Source organism: Symphalangus syndactylus, chromosome 16 (genome assembly GCF_028878055.3).
Source record: "Symphalangus syndactylus isolate Jambi chromosome 16, NHGRI_mSymSyn1-v2.1_pri, whole genome shotgun sequence".
Taxonomy (NCBI): domain Eukaryota; kingdom Metazoa; phylum Chordata; class Mammalia; order Primates; family Hylobatidae; genus Symphalangus; species Symphalangus syndactylus.
Window position 1 is genome coordinate 55,128,369 of NC_072438.2, and position 24,946 is coordinate 55,153,314.

General features: G+C 37.1%; 1 protein-coding gene across 10 annotated transcripts in view; it reads right to left on the reverse strand.

Annotated features, from left to right (window-relative positions):
• FRYL (FRY like transcription coactivator) overlaps positions 1-24,946 on the reverse strand; it is a 285,245-nt gene that overhangs the window by 4,690 nt on the left and 255,609 nt on the right. For 7 of the 10 annotated variants that reach the window (XM_055246238.2, XM_055246241.2, XM_055246236.2 and 4 more), the window contains 8 exons: positions 20,916-21,119; positions 19,041-19,208; positions 13,114-13,361; positions 10,607-10,814; positions 8,980-9,129; positions 8,212-8,310; positions 3,722-3,790; positions 733-750 (listed from right to left, as the gene is read on the reverse strand). In XM_055246238.2, the coding sequence (XP_055102213.1) occupies positions 733-750; positions 3,722-3,790; positions 8,212-8,310; positions 8,980-9,129; positions 10,607-10,814; positions 13,114-13,361; positions 19,041-19,208; positions 20,916-21,119 (1,164 nt within the window). The remainder of the gene's footprint in view (positions 1-732; positions 751-3,721; positions 3,791-8,211; positions 8,311-8,979; positions 9,130-10,606; positions 10,815-13,113; positions 13,362-19,040; positions 19,209-20,915; positions 21,120-24,946) is intronic. The other 3 variants (XM_055246240.2, XM_063619509.1, XM_055246237.2) reach the window with 1 other exon arrangement.

Sequence of the window (24,946 nt, forward strand, 5' to 3'; positions counted from 1 at the left end):
TAGATCTCACTGCATTTATCAACAAATGCTTGGTAAAGCAAAGTGAAACCGGATAACCTCTTACCTAAAAAGTAAGAAAAGCTGTCTTTTAAAGTGAGGTCATTTTTCTAAAGAAAACCACTTGGTAATCTCATTGAAATGAAACTATGAAATTAACACGTGGGCCGAGCATGGTGGCTCACGCATGTAATCCCAGCACTTTGGGAGGCCGAGGTGGGCAGATCACTTGAGCTCAGGAGTTTGAAACCAGCCTGGCCAATGTGGTGAAACCCCATCTCTACTAAAAATACAAAAAAAAAATTAGCCGGGCATGGTGGTGGGCGTATGTAATCCCAGCTACTGGGGAGGCTGAGGCAGGAGAATCGCTTGAACCTGGGAGGCAGAGGTTGCAGTGAGCCGAGATCATGCCACTGCTCTCCAGCCTGGGCAACAAGCAAGACTCCATCTCAAAAAAAAAAAAAAAAGAGTTATGCACTTTGATTTTTTAAATTAAGAAATTTAAAAGGAGGTAAGTTTAAGAAAAAGGTGACTGCTAATTTTATGTATTTTAACATCTCACTATTTTAAAAGAACCAACATTTCATGGATTAGGGCTTTGCAAAACTAAAGCACATACTACTTGTAAAGTAGTCCATGACAAAACATTGCTAGGTCACAAATGGACAAATGGCAGATGAAAACCAGTTTGTCTGGCAAGGGTGAGTAGTCTATAAATCAAGACAGGTCACTTACTGCTAGTATTTCCATTTGCTAAGCAAGAAGGTGATCAGGTCACAAAAAATACAAAGGAAGAAAAAGACCAAGAATTAGTGTAAGAAATCATTTTAACTAGGGTCACAGATGTTCCAGGTAAACTGAAGAACATATATTTATACCCCAAAGAAAATTATACTAAGTTGTTTCCAGAATAAAACTTTTTAGACATTTACTGCAACGATTCAGGGTGTTTTTAAACACTTTGCCAAATAATAAATTACATTTAGGCTATGACTTATTTCTGTGTAAAAGCTACAATGAATAAAACGGAACTATTGTGATCTTGGTAAATCTGGTTATCCAGGTTTAAAAAAAAAACAACCAAAACCCAACTGTAATAAAACTTCCATTTGTAAACTGGAAAACTTATGATTAGAAAATAAGAAACAAATTAATTATTGTTACTTCTCAGGAAAGAATTGGCTTATAATCATACATAATAAATACTTATCCATCACCATCAAAAGATTATCTCTAGGGTGGCTCATTCCAGGCTTCCTATCCTTTACTGTCTAATTAGGTCCTACTTTGCCATAACTGGTGCTGAGCCACAGGGTGGAATATCAAAAGCAGATGCGTGTTCTAAATTGCATTCCAAATGTACTTCAGTAAGTTTCAGAAACTTAACCCGACTAGGTTTGAATCAACATAACGTATGTAAAACACAGAGCAAAAATTTATGAACCATCTTAAAAACTATATGAAAACATGTACAGCAACTTGGATCTGGTCTCATTACGAGGAGAATGACTTCTAATTAAAACAACAATTGTTATACTGTAAATGTACCTTCTAAAAGTCATTCTTAAGCCTGCTTTTCTAAATAGTTTCCTGTGAAGGACTGTTTTTCATAAAGTTTATTCCTATCAATTTAGAAGGGATTTGTTAAATAAGCAAAGGTGAACTTTAGCTCCATGCTGCTTACCATAAATTACGTGGATGCTCATCCAATAAACATCGGTTGAGCACAATCCAAGGTCAAGCATATTCCATATCTAAATTTCTGAGGGTTTAGTTCATACAGTTTATTTCATATGGAAATTAACAATTTTTTTTTTTTGAGACGGAGTCTTGCTCTGTCACCCAGGCTGGAGTGCAGTGGCACAATCTCGGCTCACTGCAAGCTCCGCCTCCCGGGTTCACGCCATTCTCCTGCCTCAGCCTCTCCGAGTAGCTGGGACTACAGGCGCCCGCCACCACGCCCGGCTAATTTTTTTGTATTTTTAGTAGAGACGGGGTTTCACCGTGGTCTCGATCTCCTGACCTCGTGATCCGCCCGCCTCGGCCTCCCAAAGTGCTGGGATTACAAGCGTGAGCCACCGCGCCTGGCGGAAATCAACAATTTGAATTTTAAATACCTTTCCTCACTTCTATTAACACAAAGTAGAACTGATTCTTCAAGCATATATGCATAGCCTCTACTTTGGGATGTAATGGAACATAAACTGCTGATAAAGTTTATGATCATAATTATAGGAAATAACACAAATGTGATGAATTTTACAGCTCTGAATTACCGGCAATTATTCTACATATGCTAACAGTGCAGTTTTTGTGGATGAGTGTGTGTGTGTGTATATATATATATGCACATTTTAAAGTATATTAAAATTTGTACATTCTTTTATTCATCTAACAAATATTTGACTGCTTATTATGCAAAAGACAAGACTGGTACACAAGGACAGATCAAGTTGCATAAAAAGGGTCTTCCACCCTCAAAACAGTTGAATATGAAAGGTGAGCTGAAATGTAAATGAAAGTGTTAAATGTTCAGTTTCCACTTAGTGGAAAACCTCAAGCTATGTTAACTGACTTGGTCTTAAGATGGATATAATTTTCTTCAAGGTAGAGGGGATATAAAAAAATCACTTCATATAAACACCTAGTTTTTGTAGGAAAAAAGGTTACATTACTTGCTGAAGTGATGCAGTTAGTGGCAAAGACAGAATTAGAACCAAAGGATTCTGGTCTAGAGTTAATTCCTTATCTTCATTTCTTTACACAGATGACTTAGCAGTTTCTTTTTAACATTAGTGCAGGATTTGGAGTCAGCCTGCCTAGGTTTCAATCTTGGTTTCACTATTTTGCTGATTTTAGATAAATTAGCTTCTCTGAGCCTCAGTTTCCTCATCTTCAAAACCAGGATAATTAGAGCAACTACTTGACCGAGTTGTAAGGATAAAGATAACTATAGAGGCTGGCAAATGTTAACACTTAGCGAGTATACTATTGTTTTCTCAACATTGCAGTTTTTGCAGAACTTCAACTTTTTACTTAATAGTATAACCTTTACAGAGACTAGAAATCTGTAATAATATAACCAAAGGTAGAATATAAAAGAAAGACTGGAATTCTGATGTCAAATGGAAATAAATTTCAGTTGATGAATGTATTTTCCCCTATGAAGCTGCACTTCCATTGGAATAATTTGTAGGCCCTAACTTATCCTCACTTACTACAGTGTATGTGTTTATGTATGTGCACCTTTCTAAGAAAATATAATGCTGTTGTTTTCACTGAGCCTTAGGTTAGAGAAAAACATAATTTATCCAATTCTCATTTTACCTTTAACATGGATGTATTATACCACGTTATTCTTAGGTTTGCTTTCTTGACCAATTTATCTAACAGAATAGCAGAATACTAACATGGGACAAATTTTTCTTTAAGAGGCACATGCAACTAAAAGCCGACCTGGACTGTCCAGATATCCATCAAGCTTATCTACTGAATGTTATTAAGCTTCAGTCACAAGCTGGTCATTCATTTTTATTAAAGTGAATTTTTCATTATGAAACCAGTATTTCATTGAGCTTTTACAAAGATTGTTTGATAACCAAAATGAAAAGTTTTACAAATATTCTTTATTTTTAGAAATAATCAAATAAGGATATTTGAACACATGCATTTTTTTTACCTGATACAGAAATGTATGTTGCAAAAACAAGAACAAGAAACTTACTTGTGCATCTGTGTTTATCCTATACATGTCTTCTTTGGCACCAAATGTCCTCTTACAATCATCTAGCCACTAAAAATAAGTAAGTAACAGTAACGTTTAATATGCACAATGAAATGGGTAGTGTAACAGCCTGTCCATATACAACACCAGACTTAAAGTTAACTTGAAGTTCTAGGATTGGTTGTAGACCTAGACTTTTATCTCCATTCAAGCCAAATCATTTATATGGAACTAACAAACAAAAGCAGGGATAGCATTAATATAACAAGAGGCACACACTTGTGACAGCTATACTAACAAAACCCATTCCATTCTAGGGACCTGTGATGTTCCATTTCAGTAAAGGATATTCTTCATTTTGCAGGTTTTATGAAAATCTTCACAACCTATGCCTGACCTTTGTGTAACGTAAGACGGGGAAAGGAAAGATGTGCTTCCCCTCTGATCAATTTAATAAAGGCAACTGAGAATTAAGTAGGTCTGTTTGCTAATGAGAAGTGTAATTCTCAGAAGACTAGTGTCAGTTTTAAATTTGTGAACCGGCAATCAAGATCCATTTTAAATCTTTTGTTTTTCTTTTCTTTCTTTTTGGACAGTAATGAATGACAAACATGTTATTTCCAAACAATACTGGATGTAGAAGCCCAATGTGGTTTTTCCTTCTCTGGGGGTATTCCTAATGTTGATATAAAAGTACAGGCTGGGTGAGGTGGCTCCTGCCTGTAATCCCAGAGCTTTGGGAGGCTGAGCGGGGAGGACTGCTTGAGGGCAGGAGTTCAAGACCATCCTGGGCAACACAGGGAGACCCTGTCTCTAAAAAAATAAAGTTAAAAAAAAGGAATACTTCAAAAATAAAGTACATTTTCTTCAGTAAAATATAAATAAAACAATAGCTACCGTGGTATAGTAGAAAAGAATGCTGGACTCACAGAATTTCCAAGCTGAAGTAAAAGCTAAGTGCATTCAAGGTAAGCTCCTAGCTTTGGAAAGTTTGATATTATCAGTTGTTTTGACTTCTAAGTAAGTTCTTTTTTTTAAAATTATACTATTAATTAAACAATACAGCTAATATATATAAATATGAAATCATTAGGACTTTGAGAAACTCAGACTAGCTGCATTATGCAGCTACTCTGAAAGTATTTTAGTATTCGACATTTAACAAACATTCTCTATTGTAGCTTATGTTGTACCCACAAAGAATTAAAATTAGACATTTCAGTTATTTCAGAAATGATCTCTTTGACCTTATTTTCCTTTTATTCCAGTCTCTCAGATTTCACCGGCCCTTAGGCTATTTGCTTGACAGCATCTCTGAAGAAAAACATGTTACGCTTTCCTAGTGAGATACAGCTGATGGCAGCCATTGTCAAAAGCTATCAGTGGATTTCTCTGCATCAGCAAAATGCAGTTGACATCTAACATGGAACCTGTGCATTAATCTTTATTCATACAAAATGTTAAAAGGTTTATACACTTTATCCCTTATCTTGTCCAGTTTGTCCAAGTATACTAATAAATTTGAAAAGAATAATTTCAGTTGATTATTTAATGGCTTATTTTTTATACTGTTTATTTTTTATACCTAATGATACAGCCTTTTGGGGGGCACTATTCAACATAATTAATTATTGCTGATTTTTATTCTGTTAAAAGACAAACCCCAACCATATAGTCCTGTGGCTGCACACTGGCCTGAGAGATACAGGTCCACACCATTCCAGCCAGAGCATACAAGACAGACATGGTAGTTTGTGCACAGAACACCCTCCAGTTCACATCTAATCAATCAGTCTTCCTGTCACGGCATTTTCTTTCTTTATTCAAGGTTCAACTGAAGGTTAAAATTTAACTGTCGAGGTTCTACTTCTGGGTGTGATGGAGTAGCCTGTATAAGACCAATCCTGCAAGGATAACGATGGAAGCTGAATCCTATCGGCCAAAACTCGAACAGTTAGTTAGAGAAAAGTACCGAAGTGAGCCCAATACCTGCCCCAGTGCTTACTCTAGGTGTATTCATATTCACGTCCCTGCACATAGAGGCCGAACAGAAAGCAGTGGCCTAGAGTTTATGCCCTACAGTTTCACTGGGCTGGGAAAACAGTTTTCAAAGATGATAGATAGATAGATTAGATAGATAGATGATAGATATAGATTAGATAGATAGATAGATGATAGTGAGATATTGAGGGCCAATATCTAGAGAAAAGAGAACTGCAGAGAAGTGACCCCAATAGTCTCTGTGCAGTCTCCCCTTGGGACACTTGCTGTTCCTGTTTATTATCTGCAGGGGGAGGGGCTACGAAACCACACAGCAGCCCCTGGGAGACTGAGAAGGTTGGCAGAGACTGCTGGTCTCATTGCTGGAGAGAGAAAAATCATGCATTCAATTCACTTGTGAGCCTTAGAAGTCTTGAAGAATAATAAAAAGAATGTATAACTCAAAAACTAATAGGAAAGTTAAATAGGGCAGACAGTAAATATTTTAGGCTTTGCAAAACATAGTCTTTGTAACTATTGTTACAGTGCAAACATAGCCATGGACAATATGTAAGTAAACCAGATAGCTGTTTTCTACTAATTTTATTTACAAAAATAGGCAGTGGGCCAGATATAACTTGACAGCTGTAGTTTGCTAACCTGTGCTCAAGAAGTTTGTAAGCACTATTAGTTGTCTGACTTTCCATATAAATTTTAGAATCAGCCTGTCAATTTCCATTAATATACCATCTGAGATTTTGAATGAGACTGCATTAAACCTATGGACCATTTGGGGGAAAATGACATCTTTACCATATTGAGTCTTCTAATTGATAAACATGGTATATAGTCCTCCATTTAGGTGGTCTTTCATTTTTCTCAATATTTGCAGTTTTCTGTATAGAGGTACAGCATATCTTTAGACAGATTTATTTGTAGGTATTTGATATTTTCCTATTACAAATGGTATCTATTGCTTTAAAACCAACCACCCTAAAACTTAATGGCTTCAAACAACCAAAATGAATCTATGTGCTGGCTGGGAGTTTCTTCTGGTCTTGCCTAGGGTCACTCATGAGTCTATAGTCACTGATGGCTTCACTGGGGAAGTGGCGGGGTTGAAATTCCAAGCTGGCTTCACTCATATGTCTTGCACACTGACTGTCAATGGAACGCCTCTGTTCTCCCCTACATGGCCTCATCTTCCAGCAGGCTAGAGGTCAAATAGTTTCCCAGAGTTTATCCCAGTTTGCACTCTGACCAGTATGATGGCAAAAGCAGACGCCACAAAAGACCACTTCAGGACTAGTCTCGGAAGTTACACAGCATTGCTTCTGAACTTGATTGGTTAGAGTAAACCACAAGGTCATCCCAAATTTAAGAGATGGTGAAATGGACTCTGTCTCTTCATGGGAAGAATAGCAAAGTCACCTTGCAAAGGGGTGTGGCCACAGAGAAGCATGATTCATTGGGACCAGTATTTTAACAATCTACCTTTGCTTTTAGTAGGCGATGATTTCTCAAGATACAAAAACCATAACCATGACGGAAAAGGCCGATAACCTGGACTTATTAAACTTAAAAACTTCTGTTCATCAAAAAATGCTACTAAGATAGATAGCAAAACTGCTAGCCACAGAGAAGGAATAATCTTTGCAATACATACATCCAAAAAAGGGCTCGCATTTAGGATAAAGAGCCCCTACAAATCAGTAAGAAAAACCCAATCGATTTACAAAAATGAGCAACATACTTGAATCCACAATTCACAAAATATCTTAAATGAAGAGATCCATTTGAAAAGGGGCTCAAATATTAGTCATCAGGGAAATGCAAAACAGCACCATGAGATACCACCACACACTTCATTTTTCATAGGTCTATACATGTCACAGATATTTACTACTTATTAATGAAAGACCCATCTAGAAAAATAATTGCCTACTGTATGCAGTTTGTGTGAAAGAGAGAAACTTTTTTGTTCTTCTGTCCCTCCCAGTTGAAAACGTGCTAGATTTACCCTTAGGGAAGGAACAGAGCTACTCTGTTTTCACTGCCAGATTGGACTTGAAGACGCCTTTCTTAGGAGGTGATTGTCTAATTCACTACATGCTTTTTTCTCCCACTGCTTGCCCATGTACATGTACACATCATGGGAAAAAGATTACAGCTTTGACAGAGGTTGTGGATTTCCTAGACCACAATTCTCTAGTGCACTGAGAAATACTGCTTCAATTTCCCCACTTGGAATGTTGACAGCAGTGACATAGTCTCCACAGAGAAGCTTTTTACAAAGCTATGGTTTTCCACTGTACTGTTAGAGGGCTGATTTTTAAAAGCCAAAGGTAGGAATTTGCTGGATAGAGAGCTCAAAGAACCCGCTGCTCTCAGGAAAACCCTGAGGCGGTTGCTGAGAGGTCTTCTTTTCTGTCTGGGCTGTTCTGCTGCCAGGATTACCCTTCCAGTGTCAAGAGCAAACCACTTTTCGCACATGGTAAAAAGAGACTGACCTGCTCAGCAGCTTCTCTCTTCACATTGTATGTATCCAGGTGTTCTTGCAACTCCAAAACACCAAACTTGAGTGTTTCCAGCAAACCACATGACATCAGCTGTCAAATCAGAAACATTGATCCAGGTTACCGTTTCTGATTGAAATCATGAGACTCACAAAATCATGACACTTTTCAGTCATGGAATACCTGTTAGTTGGTTTTTGGATATTCTCTTACTCTACTCTGTTCCATACTAAGAGCTGAGCTCTCACTGGAACAGAGTAGGAGTGCAGTGGAACTTGCGAAGGGTCAGGAAGGACATCCTCAAGCGTTTTCAAAGACGTCATGCCAGACCAGTAGTACACACCTCAGAGGTATCAACCTTGAAGCTTTTTTAAACCTTAGTTCTTTAAATATCTTAATATATAATCTAGAAGTGTGCTTAGAAATAAATCAGGAAATGAACCAGGAGGCCTGGGTATTTCACGGGTGGAGGTTTAGGCATTTTTATTTAAGAATAAAAAAATTACCCATCTCTAGAGCATGACTTTTTAGTTTTCCCATCTAGGACTCTGTGGAGGGCAAGGGCAGGAAGGAGTCAGAATCAGAAATAGTCACAAGTTGCTGCATCTAATATACTAGAATTGTAGTTTGCCAAATATTTATAATCATGTTGAAAATATGAACCTTTATACCATAAAATTCAGAATTACTTACAAAAAAAGACTTACTGAATGATGCCATTCCAATGTAGTCTTTATAATAAACCTGCATGTAGAAACTTACTGTTTCAGCATCCACAAAGACTGTTGGGCATTCTGAACACATCATCATCACTTCCAAGGAACTTTTAAATTTGGTACCAATGCGTTGCAGACTATCACCAAGAAAGCTGACTGCCTCATTAGTTATTTCTCCAAACTTTCTTTGAATTGTCTATGGAGAAAAGCAGAAGAAAGAGTTTAGTGTTTCATAAGAAGGCCTTTTTTCACCTTTAAGTAAAGCAGCATAATAGGGTAGACTTTTATTTTAAAATTATGATGATACATAGAATTTTAATCATTGATCTATAAATCCATATTTTTAGGTATTTCCTTAGAAAACATTAATTTCTAAAAAGAAACAAAAATTTACAAAATAGTATTACTGAAAAAATGATATATGCCATTCATCTCCCTATTCCTGAGATTTTTTCATCAGGGGGCAGACAGATGGATGCGTGCCGTACATTCTTAGCAATGAAAGTCCTCACCTGTCTTAAGGAAGTTGTTCATCCAAAGTTATTACCTGAAAGAAACTTTCAGTAAATGTAGTTTACTATTCTTGGCTATGGGCTGCCACCTGGCTTAACTTTAGGTAAAGTCATAAAAATGTATTGACAGTAATATCTTCTCAGAGTCCAAGAATATTCATTTCCATAAAACAGACAGTGCCTGACTCATAGTAAGTCAATTAGACTATATCATCAGTAGTATAATTATTGTATCAATGGTTAAAGCATACCTACTTATATATGTGTTGCACTGCTAGTTGGCATTATGATTAAAATAAAAAGCATAAATCCACACTTTCAGCCATCATGAAACTTACAACATCAATAAGAATACGAGTAGGAAAACCAAGTAGTGATGCAGTAAGTACAGAATTAAATAAGTGCTCCCGTTAATGAGCACTAAAGAACTTCCAGGAGAGAGAGACTGGAGGTTGGAGTGGTTGGGAAGGCTTTGGTAAGAAAATGTATTTAACTGAGTCTTCCAAGATGGGCAAAATTTGGGAGGAAAAAAGGGAGGAAAGGTGGTAGATAGTTCAGAGGATAATAACTTAAATGGTGGCATTTTTCTGTGTCTTAGTTTCCCTCTCCACTGAATGCTAAAAATCAAATCTACATTCCATAGTTGTGGTGTCAGAACACTTACCCATTTAGCACAGTGCCTAGCACGTAGTGGGTACTCAATAAATTTTAGCTTATATTATCTTTATTATTGGGGAGGAAGCAACCTTAACAGCTAAAAATTTTAAGGTCCTCACAAAGTCATAAAAGTGTCCATTACTTTAAGCCTTGATTATAAACTGATTTATGATATATTAACTGTAAGCTTCCTGAAGGCAGAACTTAGGCCTTTATTTCTTTGGTATCCTGATGGTGCCTAAGCATACTGCAGAAAACATATCAGACGTTGTTTTGAAGTTTTATTCTAATTGCCTTAGGGGAGAAGTCTGTACCAGTCATTGTGTAATGTACCAGCAGTACCACAATGTCACAGTGTCAATGTAAGTAATACCATTAGCTTAGAAAAAAAAATTTGTTAAAACTGGTAGGAATATTAAAATTGGAGATGCTGATTTTAGAAGAAAAACTGTAACTTGATTAGGTAACTATAATATGAATTCAGAAACCCTGAACCTCACTGACCTGAAACAGCCTAGAAAACACATGAAAAGTAAACACTGCAGAGGACCCGTCGGTGTCAGATAGCATCTGATTGACATGGCAGCGCCAGGCTTCCTCTTCATCATCATATGCCACAGGCTGAAAGGCGGCTATGATGGCAGAAAGAAATGGTGATGGCAGAGGCGATGTCTGTACTTCTGGAAAACCATCTTGCTCTTCTTCATCTTGACTATTAACACAGATATCAAAAATATCATAACACTATCTCAGAAAAAAAGAATAGGCCAATCACGTAAGACAGCTTCGGTCATTTGACAGGTTATATTTATTCATGCATACACACTGATCTAGAAAATGTACAACCACCTAAATCTTGTAAGAAAGTGTGAATAAGTGAATTCCTGTTCTTTCTAGTTAGCACTTTTAGAATTATAACTCTAATTTCAAGCAACTACCTTAAAATAACCCAAGTCCTATAATATGCCACCATATATGGATTCATATTAGTAACTTCTATGAATAATACTGATTAGAATGCTTTCATTTTCAATGGTCAATTTTGGAGGCTTTTATTTGAACAGCCTCACATTGGTGATAATAGTATTTTTAAAGTTTTGATCATGGTCTTTTGTGTTAAGGGCTGTGTTAGGTGCCTCATATGGATAATTTCATTCAGTCTGCACAACTATATGAGGATTAGGTTCTATTATTATCTTGATTTTAAAGCTGAAACAAGAAGTTCAGTAAGGTTAAATAATATGTCTAGTTACTGGGTAAGAAATGACAGAGCCAGAATTTCAACTCAAGACTATGGGTCCAAATGCTATCAGCCAGGAAACACATAGCTAGCTCAGCTATTTCATAAGCACATACTATGTTCCTAGCAATACGGCCGATAATAGATTTGACTCCAAAGAAACATAAGACCTGGCCATTTCCTTCAAATAATTTATAATCCCCAAAGTCAGATTATACAAACAAAAATGGAACAATGGAAAAAGATGAAGATGTGTTCGGGTTGGACAGTCTACAACTCTCGACCATAAAAATGAAGAAATACTGAGTCTGACACTTCATAAAAAAGAAATGTGTTACTCAAGGTCTTAAAATTGCGTGTTTTGCATTACAAGCTAGTTCTATAAGGCTTTACAGAAATTTTGGAGCAATGCATATGGAAGAGAGGGACCCAAGTAAAGACTGGAGAAAACAATCAAAATAAAGCAGACATCTGAAGTGAAAACAAATGAGACCTCAAAAAGGTTAATTTTAAAACTGCCACTGTGGTGACTGATTTTAACACGTATACTATAAGCTAGGGTAGATAACCTGTACACTTAGTAGGAATGCTCCAGTCTATTTCAGCTGCAGTACTCGGCCAAAGTCAGCTGTTTGGCTTCAGCCTTTTAGAAAGCCAAATAGCTGAATAACATCGTTTCTGGCATCCCTGAACTTGTGCATGATTAATGATTGAGTGGTTGCATGGGCTACTGCCATATTCAAATCAGTAATATGAAAAAGGTGTGTCACTAAGATTTACTGTTAATATCTGATTATATCTTTTGAAATATAGGTAAGTATTCTTGATATGTTGATGGTAAAAAAATCTCCAATGTGTTGTATATGTTAAAACTCTATTATCACATGAAGTATAAAGGTGTAATTTTTATTGTAAAAGTAAAATTCTGAAATACTCGATAATTATTAAATATTAATTTTATATAAAAACAGTTATCCAGGAGCTCCACATTGTTGAATGGGGAAACAGATACACTCACAGAGTGCATGAAGTTAGATACCTTTATAAAAAACGTAATATTGAATCACAAATATTTATGAAATTTAAATAGTGGATATTCTATTATAATTCTAAGTGTTAAAGAATTATTTGGTTTATGAGTTCTGTAACAGCCACCAAAATTTCCCCTAAAAGCTATATATAATAATTGATTATTCAAGTTAGTCCTTGGGTAAAGAAAAAATTCCACTTGAGAATTCTTCATACTTTCTGGTAATAAATTTTTAATGTATGGAGCATAAACATTTAAAAGGAGCAATCTAGCATCTAAGAAATAATTGCTTCTGCCTCTTATAGAAATAAAACTTTAAAAATATGACCACTGATCATGAAACTGTAAAAACAATTTTTTGGAATATATTTTAGATTTAAATTGTGGTATCACGGAAGTTCACTCCAATATTGATTTTAACATTTGGCCATTTGGCATCTGCCAAAATAGATATTTGGTGTGCTTCTAAATGTGGAATACCACTTACTATGCTTTGAAAATAGCCTAATTGTTTTTCTTTATGGGAATGTCCATAATCGAAGAAATATCCCATTAGAGTAAGGCATTTTATCTCTAAAAACGAAGACAGTATGATTCTAGACTAAAACACACAAAGTATGATTACAGACTGAAACACACAAGGAAATGAAAGTGAGTAAACTGGAATAGAGGGGCACTCTCTGGAAGGAATAGGGGAGAGATTATCACCTCACTACGGTGTTTATGATACTGTATTCTCACCTAGACAGTCCGGAGAAATCTGCTTCTTCTTCTTCACATCTTTCATCTAGCTCTTTCAGAGCTAAGGTAACATCCTCTTCACAGATTGACTCGGGGTAGCTTTCAGGAGCTAGAGGCTCTGGCATTTCAGTTTCTTCTAAATCAAGAATTCCTTGACACACAAGAGAATCCTGCTGTTCTTGAATTATATAGGACCCTTCATCTTCAAAGGTTGTAACATGTTCCTCCTTTAATACTGAACTTGTATCCTACAGAACAATCATATTTTTAGTGAACTATAAAAACATAAAAAAAGAATTTTACAACACAATAAGTAAGTATTGCCATCCATCTAAGTCTGTTTTGTTAAGTGGTGTTCATTTATACGGTCCGTCACCCAGGCTGGAGTGGAGTGCAATGGCGTGATCTTGGCTCACTGCAATCTCCGTCTCTCAGGTTCAAGCGATTCTCCTGCCTCAGCCTCCCAAATAGTTAGTACTACAGGCAGGTGCCACCATGCCCAGCTAATTTTTTTTTTTTTTTGTATTTTTTAGTAGAGATGGGGTTTCACCATGTTAGCCAGGATGGTCTCGATCTCTTGACCTCGTGATCTGCCCGCCTTGGCCTCCCAAAGTGCTGGGATTACAGGTGTGAGCCACTGCACCCAGCCACTTTTATTGTTTTTGAATCAGTTATAAATTTTTTTTAACGGTCATAGGTTTAAAAGATTTTGAAATTAAAATATATCACCTATCATCATATAGGAACATTGAGGACTTTTTTTCTCTTCAGTAAAAGGATTTAGGTGTTTACTTAGAAATACGTGCTTTGGTAAAATATCTTCTCTCATATATGTTCTAACTCTACACAAGTAAAACTTTGTTTATTAGTATAAATCGTCTCCTGTTTGAAATGTCATTTCTTTCATTACACTGGAACACAGTATATTCTGGATATAAGTAGAAGAGATGACTCAAAATAGTTAACCCACTCGTCCTGCAGGGCTGCCACACAGCAGGAATAGGTACTGACCAATCAGAAGGATGCTGAACCTAGACAACTAGGGTGGCCTTACTACAAAACCTCATTTTGGCTTTGAGTATTGATAAAGCTTCATCACTGAGCTACAGTTCAGAAGACATTAGGACACTTTAGATAATTATACTTTTGAAAATTAAACTATCACAAGCTCATTATCAAAAAAGAGTATATTCTCCTCTTTTGAAGTAAACAATAACGAAAATATATGTTATAAAGCATACCAGTGGTGTGCCCTTTCTATCCACTGTAATGTTACTGAAACAATGTTGCTATGTGATAGACAAGTGGTAGAGGCTCAAGAGATACTGGTTGAATGAGCTGCTACTATTAAAAAAGGAAAACACTTTCAAAGCATATATGATGATGGTATCAACACTAGTTTTTAGTTTATTGGTTTAATCAATTTGAAAATAAGTACTAACGGTCATAGTTTTCGGAATAAAGATAAGCTTCTTTTGACTATTTTGGACCTAAGTTACTTCTCAGCTGTAAAGTAGCTCCTTATCTCTTTTTCATGGATAAAAATAGAATTTTCCTTTCAAAATAAGAAAAGTAAGAGAAAGTCAGAGCCTATAACCCTAGACTAGCCTGGGACTTATTCATATGTAAAACTCACCTATAAAATGAAGGATTTTGACTAGATTCTCGGCTGAGTGCTCTGATATAAATAATTCCTAACTGCAAATAGTTTATAATCTAGCCTAACAGGGTTAGGCTAGTAAGTGAATGACAATAACATATACCAGAGGATGGTAAATGTACGGTAAATACTATCAGCAACATACAAATGGGTGCTGGTACTCAATGGTGGGAAAGCTCACATCTAGTTGAGGCAACTGAGATGAGTCTCCTTGGAGGAAACAGCATGTTTTGACAAACATGAGGTAGGGATGATATTGCAGGGAAAGTGATTAGAAGCTATCAAAGGCACAGAAATAACGCCATGAAAACACAAAGTGTATAAGGGAACACTGGTCTGGATTTAGTTAAGCAGGGAAAGCAGCAAACTCTTGAGTCTTTACTTTAGCATTAAATATAATATAGTACGATTATTTCTTAATTCTTCCACCAGTTTATATTCAATATACTCTAACGTTTCCAGATGAATTTTCTAAAAAAATATTTGGTCATTATTTGGAAAGATAATCTATGTGACAGTACTAGAGACATTTCTATACCTAGAATATTTATTGGCATGAATTTTTCCTTCTACATCAACATGAACATATTATGTTATCTCAACCCAAACTTAGTTCAATGCCCTCGCTTTTCATTAGTTTACACCTGCAGTGGATTGTCATTTTTTCTTGAATAATAATTTCAAGATGATATTTTATCTGTAGTTAGTATTATATAACATACAATGAAATTTTCTAGTAATGCCTACATATCATGAAGAAAGTGCTTTTGGGGCTGATAGAATGGATTCCACTGTTTATATGTAGATTATGAGAATCAAATTTCTTGTACTTCGCCTTATTAGACAATGACACATGCACATATGCTTTGTTACAAAGATTTCTTTCCTATAAGGAATAATTTGTCATCCATGAGGTAGATGCCAAACTATCATAAATAATAAAAGAAACCCTCTGTGAGTAAACACAAGTGAAGAACTTAATCCCCTCTTGAGATCAGAGTGTAACGTGTGCATATTATAGAGAAGAAAGGGACACCCAGCTCTAACGTTTGTCATGACAGAAGATGCTTTAGCCTACTCCATTTTATCTTTCCAATATTAACATGATTTAAGGGGAGAAATTCAAATAAACATTTTTAGGAGTGGATTTGTTCCTTTAATTCACAAAACATTTCGCCCATTAAAATTAATTATATTCTTTGTCTTAAGAAGTTGCTTTAAAAATAATTATGGTTTTATTTCAATATATTGGTGCTTTTCTACCTTTTGTTTTGGTACAAGAGGCAATTTTGGGTCATTTGACACTATTTGGCAAAACAGAGAAAAACAAATTAGGCCAATATATCCAACAGATACAAGGCTGTCATATTCCCTGTGGATAGCCATTCTTTTGCTGATAGTTTTAGTATCAGTAGAACTGTTTCTAAATGAAATAACATGCTTTCAAAATATCCCTTTCATTCTTATCCACTGGTGTTACGGTGTATGGTGTGATCCAAACTAGGCACTGTAGTTTGGCTTAATAACTAATAAACCTCCCAAAAACTGAAAGGAATATAGTCTACTTAAAACCCATCTCTAAATTCCATCAGTTCTCTCCTGTAAACATTTCTCATGTTTGTGCCCTTAAGTCAGGCCCTGCTGAATTCTTGCTAATATTCTTCCAGCTTAGCTCGTTCATCTCCTCCAATCCAGCGTCAACGCCTCTGCCTTAGAGACTTCATTACCAACAATGAGGCTGCAACTCTTCTGTGATAATCCCTAACTGCAAGCTCTATGTGTCAGGGACTAGAACCTACTTTCCATTTTCAACAAAAAAGGCCAAAGGTTTAAAAAATAATCAGATCATGTTCTTCTTCAATGGTTACCTGCTGTGTGGCCTGTGACACATGTCATGACAGTGCCTTGACCCACTCGTTCCAGCCTCACCGGCCAGTTTTCTGTACTTCAGATATATCAGGGCCTTTTAAACGGCTGCTTCCTCTACCTGGAACCTTCCCCCTCCAAATCTTCAAAGGATGGGCTGGTTCTTGTCATTTAGGTTTCACCTTAAATGCTACCCCTAACTTTCTCCTTCACTCAAGTCCACCTTACTGTTAGATTTTCTTAGTACGATGAATAAGACGACCACTTTCTGACATATTATTTATATTTTGTTTTACCTGCTTATTATCTGTCTCTCCTACTAGAATGAAGCTCCATAAAACCAAAAGCCTTTGTCTATGTCACAGCTGCCATGGGCCCCGTGCCTAGCACGAGGTAGCGGCTCAGCAGATACTGGTCACATAAATGAATGCTCACATGCCATGTGGTTCCATCTTGGTATCCGGTACAGTGCTTGTTACTTAATAGGTATCTCTTGAAAGGATAAAAATTCGAATGTCTTTCTGTTATCTCAAGATAAAGTCTTAAGTCTGTAGTGTGGCATATAGGACTTCTCCTGTCTTGGATCCCATTCATCGCTCCTATTGCTCTTCCTCTTCCTCCTCCCATTTTACTCTCAGGAAATACTCAATTTCCTGCTTTTAGCTAGACACATCATGCTATTTCACACTGCCATCCCTTTCTACATTGTGTCCCTGCCTGGAATGTCCCAGTTACCCTGCAACCTGTCCTTTCTTACCATCAATCCCTGTGCACAGCTGATCACTCAGTTTTCGTAAAGCCTTGAACCTATTATTGAATTTTCCATACTGAAATGTAATTTCTTTTTTTTTTTTTTTTTATTTTTTACTTTTGAGATGGAGTCTCACTCTGTTGCCAGGCTGGAGTGCAGTGGCGCCATCTCGGCTCACTGTAACCTCCGCCTCCCACATTCAAGTGATTCTCCTACCTCGGCCACCTGAGTAGATGGGACTACAGGTGCATGCCACCAGGCCCAGCTAATTTTTGCATTTTTAGTAGAGACGGGGTTTCACCATGTTTGCCAGGATGGTCTCAATCTCTTTCTCCCCCCGCCTTTTTTGTTTTTGGGACAGAGTCTCGCCCTGCTGCCAGGCTAGAGTGCAATGGTGACATCTCAGCTTACTGCAACCTCCGCCTCCCGGGTTCAAGCGATTCTCCTGCCTCAGCCTTCCGAGTAGCTGGGACTACAAGTGTGCACCACCACAACCAGCTAATTTTTGTATTTTTAGTAGAGACGGAGTTTCACCATGTTGGCCAGCTGGTCTCGATCTCCTGACCTCATGATCCGCCCACCTCGGCCTCCCATAGTGCTGGGATTACAGGCGTGAGCCACAGTGCCCGGCCTGAAATGAAATTTTTTTAAAAGCCTTCTCTGTCTTAATAGACAGCAAGAGAACGTTCTCTGAAAACAGGGCCATCCATGCCCTATTCTTCTTTCTGGCACCTAGCTGAATGCCTGGCATCTACTGAAACCACAACAAATATTTGTTGAATTGAATGATCTAAACCTTAGCCATATGAGTATGAGCATTTTAAAGATGGCTTGCTAATAAGGAAGCCAAAATGCCTTCATTTCAAAATATGTCTGGTTACTGTTAAAGTTCAAATATGTCTAACAGTCAGCCTAACAAGAACACAATAGTGTTTTATCACCTTACAAAAATAATAAGATCTGATACCTAGATTAGATCTAATAACTACATTAGTTTGATGAACAGTGACAAAATATAGCATTTCCTAATATTTACCACGGAATAAAAAAAGCACATATGGCAGAGCTACAGCAATTACATTTTTTCAAAGTATAATAATCTTTAAAAAAAAACACTAATACTTACTTATTTTTGGTCAGTCATTAGCTTCAAATCTGGCTTACTTCTCACAGGCCTTTCCAAAAAACATAATACTAGTGGTTCCAAAGTCTTTTGAAAATATTTCATTTAACAACTGCTAAAAACCACAGCTGGCCTGAGGTTTTAATCGCAATCACAGCACCAATCACATAAACCCAACACAAAGCAAAAAGAGAAGAAAAAACCAAAGCGGTCCTTCTAAGAAAATACAGTGCAATAGACGATGCTAGCCAACCCCAGAGAAGCGTCTGTACATTAACCTCAGCATGTTCTGCAATGCAAACTGCTCATTAAAAACACTCAAGATTATTTTTAACCTGTAGGTCATTTCCTTAATCTATCAACTTAAGAAAAAGTCAGATTTGACTATTTCATTTAAAATAACTCAACAGGTTAGAAATACTGGAAACAAATCAATTTCCAAACTTTGTTGAAAGAAAAGCAGGAGCTATAAAAGAGTGCTAAAAAGAGCCCAGATTGGCCATGCACCAGCCCCCAGTTCTCCCCACCTCAGGCAGCCGGCTGTTAGCATTATCTAGAGAAGCCTCCAAAGTTGGGGTCTCATCCCTGATTTGAAGCACTTCCTCTGTTGTGATGCTGCCAGTGGAATCTTGAGACTGGAGAAGTAAGTCAGGATGGTCTGGTATTGTTTCATCAGTGGCAGAATCACTGTTTAACTAAAAAGAGAAAGAGTAAAATAAGGAATTCATTTATGAGTCAAAAGCCACAAGAAACATTCTCTATCATAAAATATATTAGGGGCTTCATTATAAAAAGCTTCTGAGATTTCCTAAAATCATCTTTCTTTCCTTCCAGTCTACACCAGAATGGGTGTTGTTAGGGTAAGCAGCTAATCCCTCGGTAGAACTAAGTACGCATTAATACAGGCTAAATTTTGCTAAACAAAAACTATCAAAGTGGAAGAGCTCTATGTAACTATGTTAACCTTGAGCTGAAATTCATCCTGGAGCTGAATTCAAATTCATTCATGGAGGACCAAGATTTATGTGGCACGGTTAGGTGAATGGGCACTAGAGATAGACCTCTTGATTCAAATCTACTTACTAGCTATGTGTCCTGGGATAAGACATGTAATACGCAGATTTGCAATAACCATACTTGCCTTGTGTTAGGAGGAGAGTTACGGTGACTAATACGCGTAAACACCTTGAACAGGGCCGGGTGCATCGTAGATAGTCAGTAAGTGGTAACGTATTATGGCTGCCATTAGCAGCAGCAGTTGGTCATTGAACACTTAAATGGGAGAGGGGCAGTTAGTGGAAAGACAAACTGGGGCACCAATGAGATGTAAAAACAGGAGAGATGACTGGAGAACAACCACAAACCGACAACTTGACATTGTGCCTAAAGCAGCTCAGGCCCTGCCATTCAACATCACTGCCAGCACTTTACCAGCAGGCCGAGTGGAGCAAATGGATCTAAATTAAAGGTAGGTGGCTGGGTGCGGTGGCTCATGCCTGCGATCCTGCCACTTTGGGAGGCCAAGGTGGGAGGATCACTTGAGGCCGGGAGTTCAAGACTAACCTGGGCCACATAGCAAGACCCCATCTCTACAAAAAATTAAAAAAAAATTAGCTGTGCATATGTGGCATGCACCTGTAGTCCTAGCTACTAGAGAAGCTGAGGCAAGAGGACCACTTGAGACCTGGAGTTGAAGAATACAGTGAGCTATGGTTGCGCCACTGCACTCCGGCCTGGGTGATGGTGTGAGACCCTGTCCCTAAAGAATAAAAAAAGGAGGCATTCCTGTAAGAGCTGTGTAACCATAGCTGGTGCCTGGTCTCCACTGGTTGCTTCCTTATCACATGTACCAGGGTAGCTATTCCATGTGCCTTCTCCTTCTTTACAGTGCCATCTTCAAGTTCCAACCCTACCACTGGCTTTTCTTGCACCCGTACTCTTCTGCAATAACAGGCTACTCTTGCAGCTTTCATTTTCCACTCACTCTTTACTTGATCTTGAAAGGGACCAAACTTGTGCTCTGTTTTTCCACACTACGCTAACTAGGAAAGAAAAGCGAGTGGTGAATTAAATGGCGTTGGTGCTCACACTGATACCAATAATATGTTATCACTGAAGGCCTCTAATAGGGCCCAAAACAACTCACTGTGACTAGGAAAGAAGCAAGAGAAATTATGTTTTAGCAGCTAATAGGTGTGCAGTATCAACCTAATAAGTTTAGTGCTGTCATGAATAACAACACGGTACTCCATTAGTGCTGCAATCTTGTAGATTCATTTCAGTGCGTGCATTTCACCCATACTGAAATGAAAACTGGAAAAATCAAGAAATAATCATTACGAAGTTGGAAGTTAAGAGGAAAATGAGACCAAATGTCACTGTAAGAAAGGTGAATTGTATACCATCTGTGTGCGTGACAGTATCTGGCTTGCTGTAAGTGCCGCTTCTTCTTCCGAGGACTCATCCGTATCCTCCTGATTGGTGAGGTTCAGGCTGGGGGTGCTACTAGAGCACTGGTACTCCTGGAGGGATGGAGTGTCCCCTTTGTCAATACTGTCCAGTGAGCGTCTGCGAACTCCCCAGTTGAAATTGTCCATACTTTCACCCTGAAAAAGCAAGACACGATTTCTAAAACTTCAAATACATGCTTCTAAATGTACTAAATGTAATATACCAGAAAAACATATATCAAGATGAAAAATACTTAATGCATCATTAAAAGCAGAGTTTCAATCAGCCCTTCAATTTCTTTAAACTGTTAACACATCGTCAAATATTTATATTTAAAAAGATAAAAATTATTTGGTTGACAACCTGTTTTAACGAAATAATTTTCTTGACTTTCTACCTTGTATTACTGGGGACCGATTAAATCTACTATCTACGCCATTTCTATTCTAATACACAAACATGAATGAGACCACAAAGAAGACAAATGCATCACAGATGACAACAAATAAACAATCCACAACACCAGGCTGCAACTTACCTGCAGCTCCTGGTTAGCAAAAAGGAAAACACACAGAATTAGAAAAAAACGAAGACAAACATTTAAATATACACTACACTTTCGGGGCAAACTCTTCGTGATTTCTCAACCCAAAGACTGATTCAAGCTCTGGATTAAGCTTTGTGCAGAAAGTCAACATGTGATTCAAATCTTTTTTTATGCAAAATATGTTGTGAAAAAGTCAGAGACAGACACTTAAAACAACATTTCTATGATACACTTTGGCAACACAAACTTTAAGAAAATCTTCAAGATTTACAAAGGTTTAATACTTAGTACAATGCAAAAACTGACTTCAAATACCCACATGCAGTTGACAACATATAAGGTCACAATTATTTCAGTTGGTAGGATGGCTCTGGCTAAATTCAATGGTCATTTTTTGCTATAAAGCATAATTTGAAACCAAGATCACAGCCATCAAAACATAACTGTTGCCAATTTTAAAAGGTCAAGAGGAAATATGACAAATTTCAATTTCTCTCACTTAAGGACTTATATGTTATGTTTCTGTTATTCTAAGCTGCTCCTCCTTTTGTAAAGATATAATCCCCACAATTTTTCTTAGGCCCTGATATGACAAACCATATCGAGCTGGCTAGCAAAATATGATTTTTTTTTCTGTATCCCTTTACACAGGAATTGTCCAGATTAGAAGTTTTCAAATCTTTTTTTTTTTTTTTTTTTAGAAAGCAGAAGAATACTTATTTCAAATGAAATTTTAGATCGCAGTCAACTGTGCAAAACTGAGAAAACCAGAGCTGCTCTGGTTGAAGGTGTCCAGGAGCTTGGCCCACTGGGTCTTTGAATCTGTCCCGGCTGTTACTGAAGGTATCTCGGAAGCCCTAGGGCCCTGCATGTCAGAGTTTGAAAACCACCTTCCTAGAACATATCATTTCAAATATTATTATGTCTCAAAACACATAATGGCAACAGCACTCAGTATATATTTGGTGACTGAATGAATATGCACCGTGGGCTTTCAAAGTGAGGAGATATTTCATTATAATTTTCATTAGTGGTTAAGTTTGTTTTGCAGCAATGAAAGTATTTCCTATTACCATGTTTTAAACAAGACTATATCCAGGTTTTAGAAAATCTGTATCACTGATTTGGCCTAATTATGAGGGATAAATTAGCATGCTCCACCCCACCCCTGATTACTGTGACTTGAATTAAAGACAGAACTACAATGAACATCCTTAGTCCATTCTAAGGTTCGATTAAAGGCCATGTTTCTTACCACTGACATTTTAGAGCACTGAATGAACTTGAAAGCATTTGCAGTTCTCTTTAAACAAAAAAGAGGCAAACAAAAAGAAAAATAACCTTACCATTACAAAAATGTCAAGAGCTGCCTTTAGAGATTTAAATTCTGGACTGAAAAAAGCAAATAACCACAGAAGAGTTTAGAAGCTGCTTCTGGCCTTGGGTAGGGCAGCAGGTCTCTTTAACCTATTCTACTCTGTTACTTGGTTGTGCAAGTCTGTTCTATTTCCTACAATATATTTGTTCAAATGATGAGTGTGAAACTAATTTTAGGGTGGTAACCTACACTTTTTGAAAAAAAAAAAAAAAAAATGAAAAGGAAGAGAATAGAAAATATCAGTGTGCATAGCATAGGGTTTGGATGCATATTCTTGCAACTTTTATTTTTAAAGGTATATATATACTTGGATGTGATATAAAATATATTAACTGTGGATTAGTGTTAAAAAAAAGTTTAAAACCTACTGCTCTGAAAGGTGCTAAATAATACTTGTTCTTGAGTTCCTATGAACCTGTACAATTGTGTCTTTGGGAAAATGTAAATGGTGGAGTATTCCATAGGAGCCTACACAGCTCCTAAACTGACATGAAGGCATTTGCATTACTTGGAGGCACCATGGTCACATCCTCACATCTGCAGGGGGCACTGAGGCATGTTGAGGAGAGGGAACTTTACTTCCTTAAACTGGTCTTGCATGGACAATGAATAGTGTGATATGGGAGAGTGCATTACATTTCATTCTTCCACCTCACCTATTAGAGGCAAAGGAAACACCCCTACAAGAAGAGCTGATGAATGTGTACGAGCTGTATACGAATTGTATATGTATATGTACATGAGAGTTGATGAATGTGTATGATCTGTATGAGTTGTATATGTGTATGTCCATGAGAGCTGATGAATGTGTATGATCTGTATGAGTAGTATATGTATATGTACATGAGAGCTGATGAATGTGTACGAGCTGTATATGAGTTGTATATGTGTATGTATACGAGAGCTGATGAATGTGTACAAGCTGTATACGAGTTGTATATGTATATGTACATGAGAGTTGATGAATGTGTATGAGCTGTATATGAGTTGTATATGTATATGTACATGAGAGTTGATGAATGTGTATGATCTGTATGAGTTGTATATGTGTATGTCCATGAGAGCTGATGAATGTGTATGATCTGTATGAGTAGTATATGTGTATGTCCATGAGAGCTGATGAATGTGTACGAGCTGTATATGAGTTGTATATGTGTATGTACATGAGAGCTGATGAATGTGTATGAGCTGTATACGAGTAGTATATGTGTATGTACATGAGAGCTGATGAATGTGTACGAGCTGTATATGAGTTGTATATGTGTATGTATACGAGAGCTGATGAATGTGTATGAGCTGTATACGAGTAGTATATGTGTATGTACATGAGAGCTGATGAATGTGTATGAGCTGTATATGAGTTGTATATGTATATGTACACGAGAGCTGATGAATGTGTACGAGCTGTATACGACTTGTATATGTGTATGTATACGCGAGCTGATGAATGTGTACGAGCTGTATACGAGTAGTATATGTGTATGTCCATGAGAGCTGATGAATGTGTACGAGCTGTATATGAGTTGTATATGTGTATGTACATGAGAGCTGATGAATGTGTACGAGCTGTATATGAGTTGTATATGTGTATGTACATGAGAGCTGATGAATGTGTATGAGCTGTATATGAGTTGTATATGTATATGTACATGAGAGTTGATGAATGTGTATGATCTGTATGAGTTGTATATGTGTATGTACATGAGAGCTGATGAATGTGTATGATCTGTATGAGTAGTATATGTATATGTACATGAGAGTTGATGAATGTGTATGAGCTGTATATGAGTAGTATATGTATATGTACATGAGAGCTGATGAATGTGTACGAGCTGTATATGAGTAGTATATGTGTATGTACATGAGAGCTGATGAATGTGTATGAGCTGTATATGAGTTGTATATGTATATGTACATGAGAGCTGATGAATGTGTACGAGCTGTATATGAGTAGTATATGTATATGTACATGAGAGCTGATGAATGTGTACGAGCTGTATACGAGTAGTATATGTGTATGTCCATGAGAGCTGATGAATGTGTATGAGTTGTATATG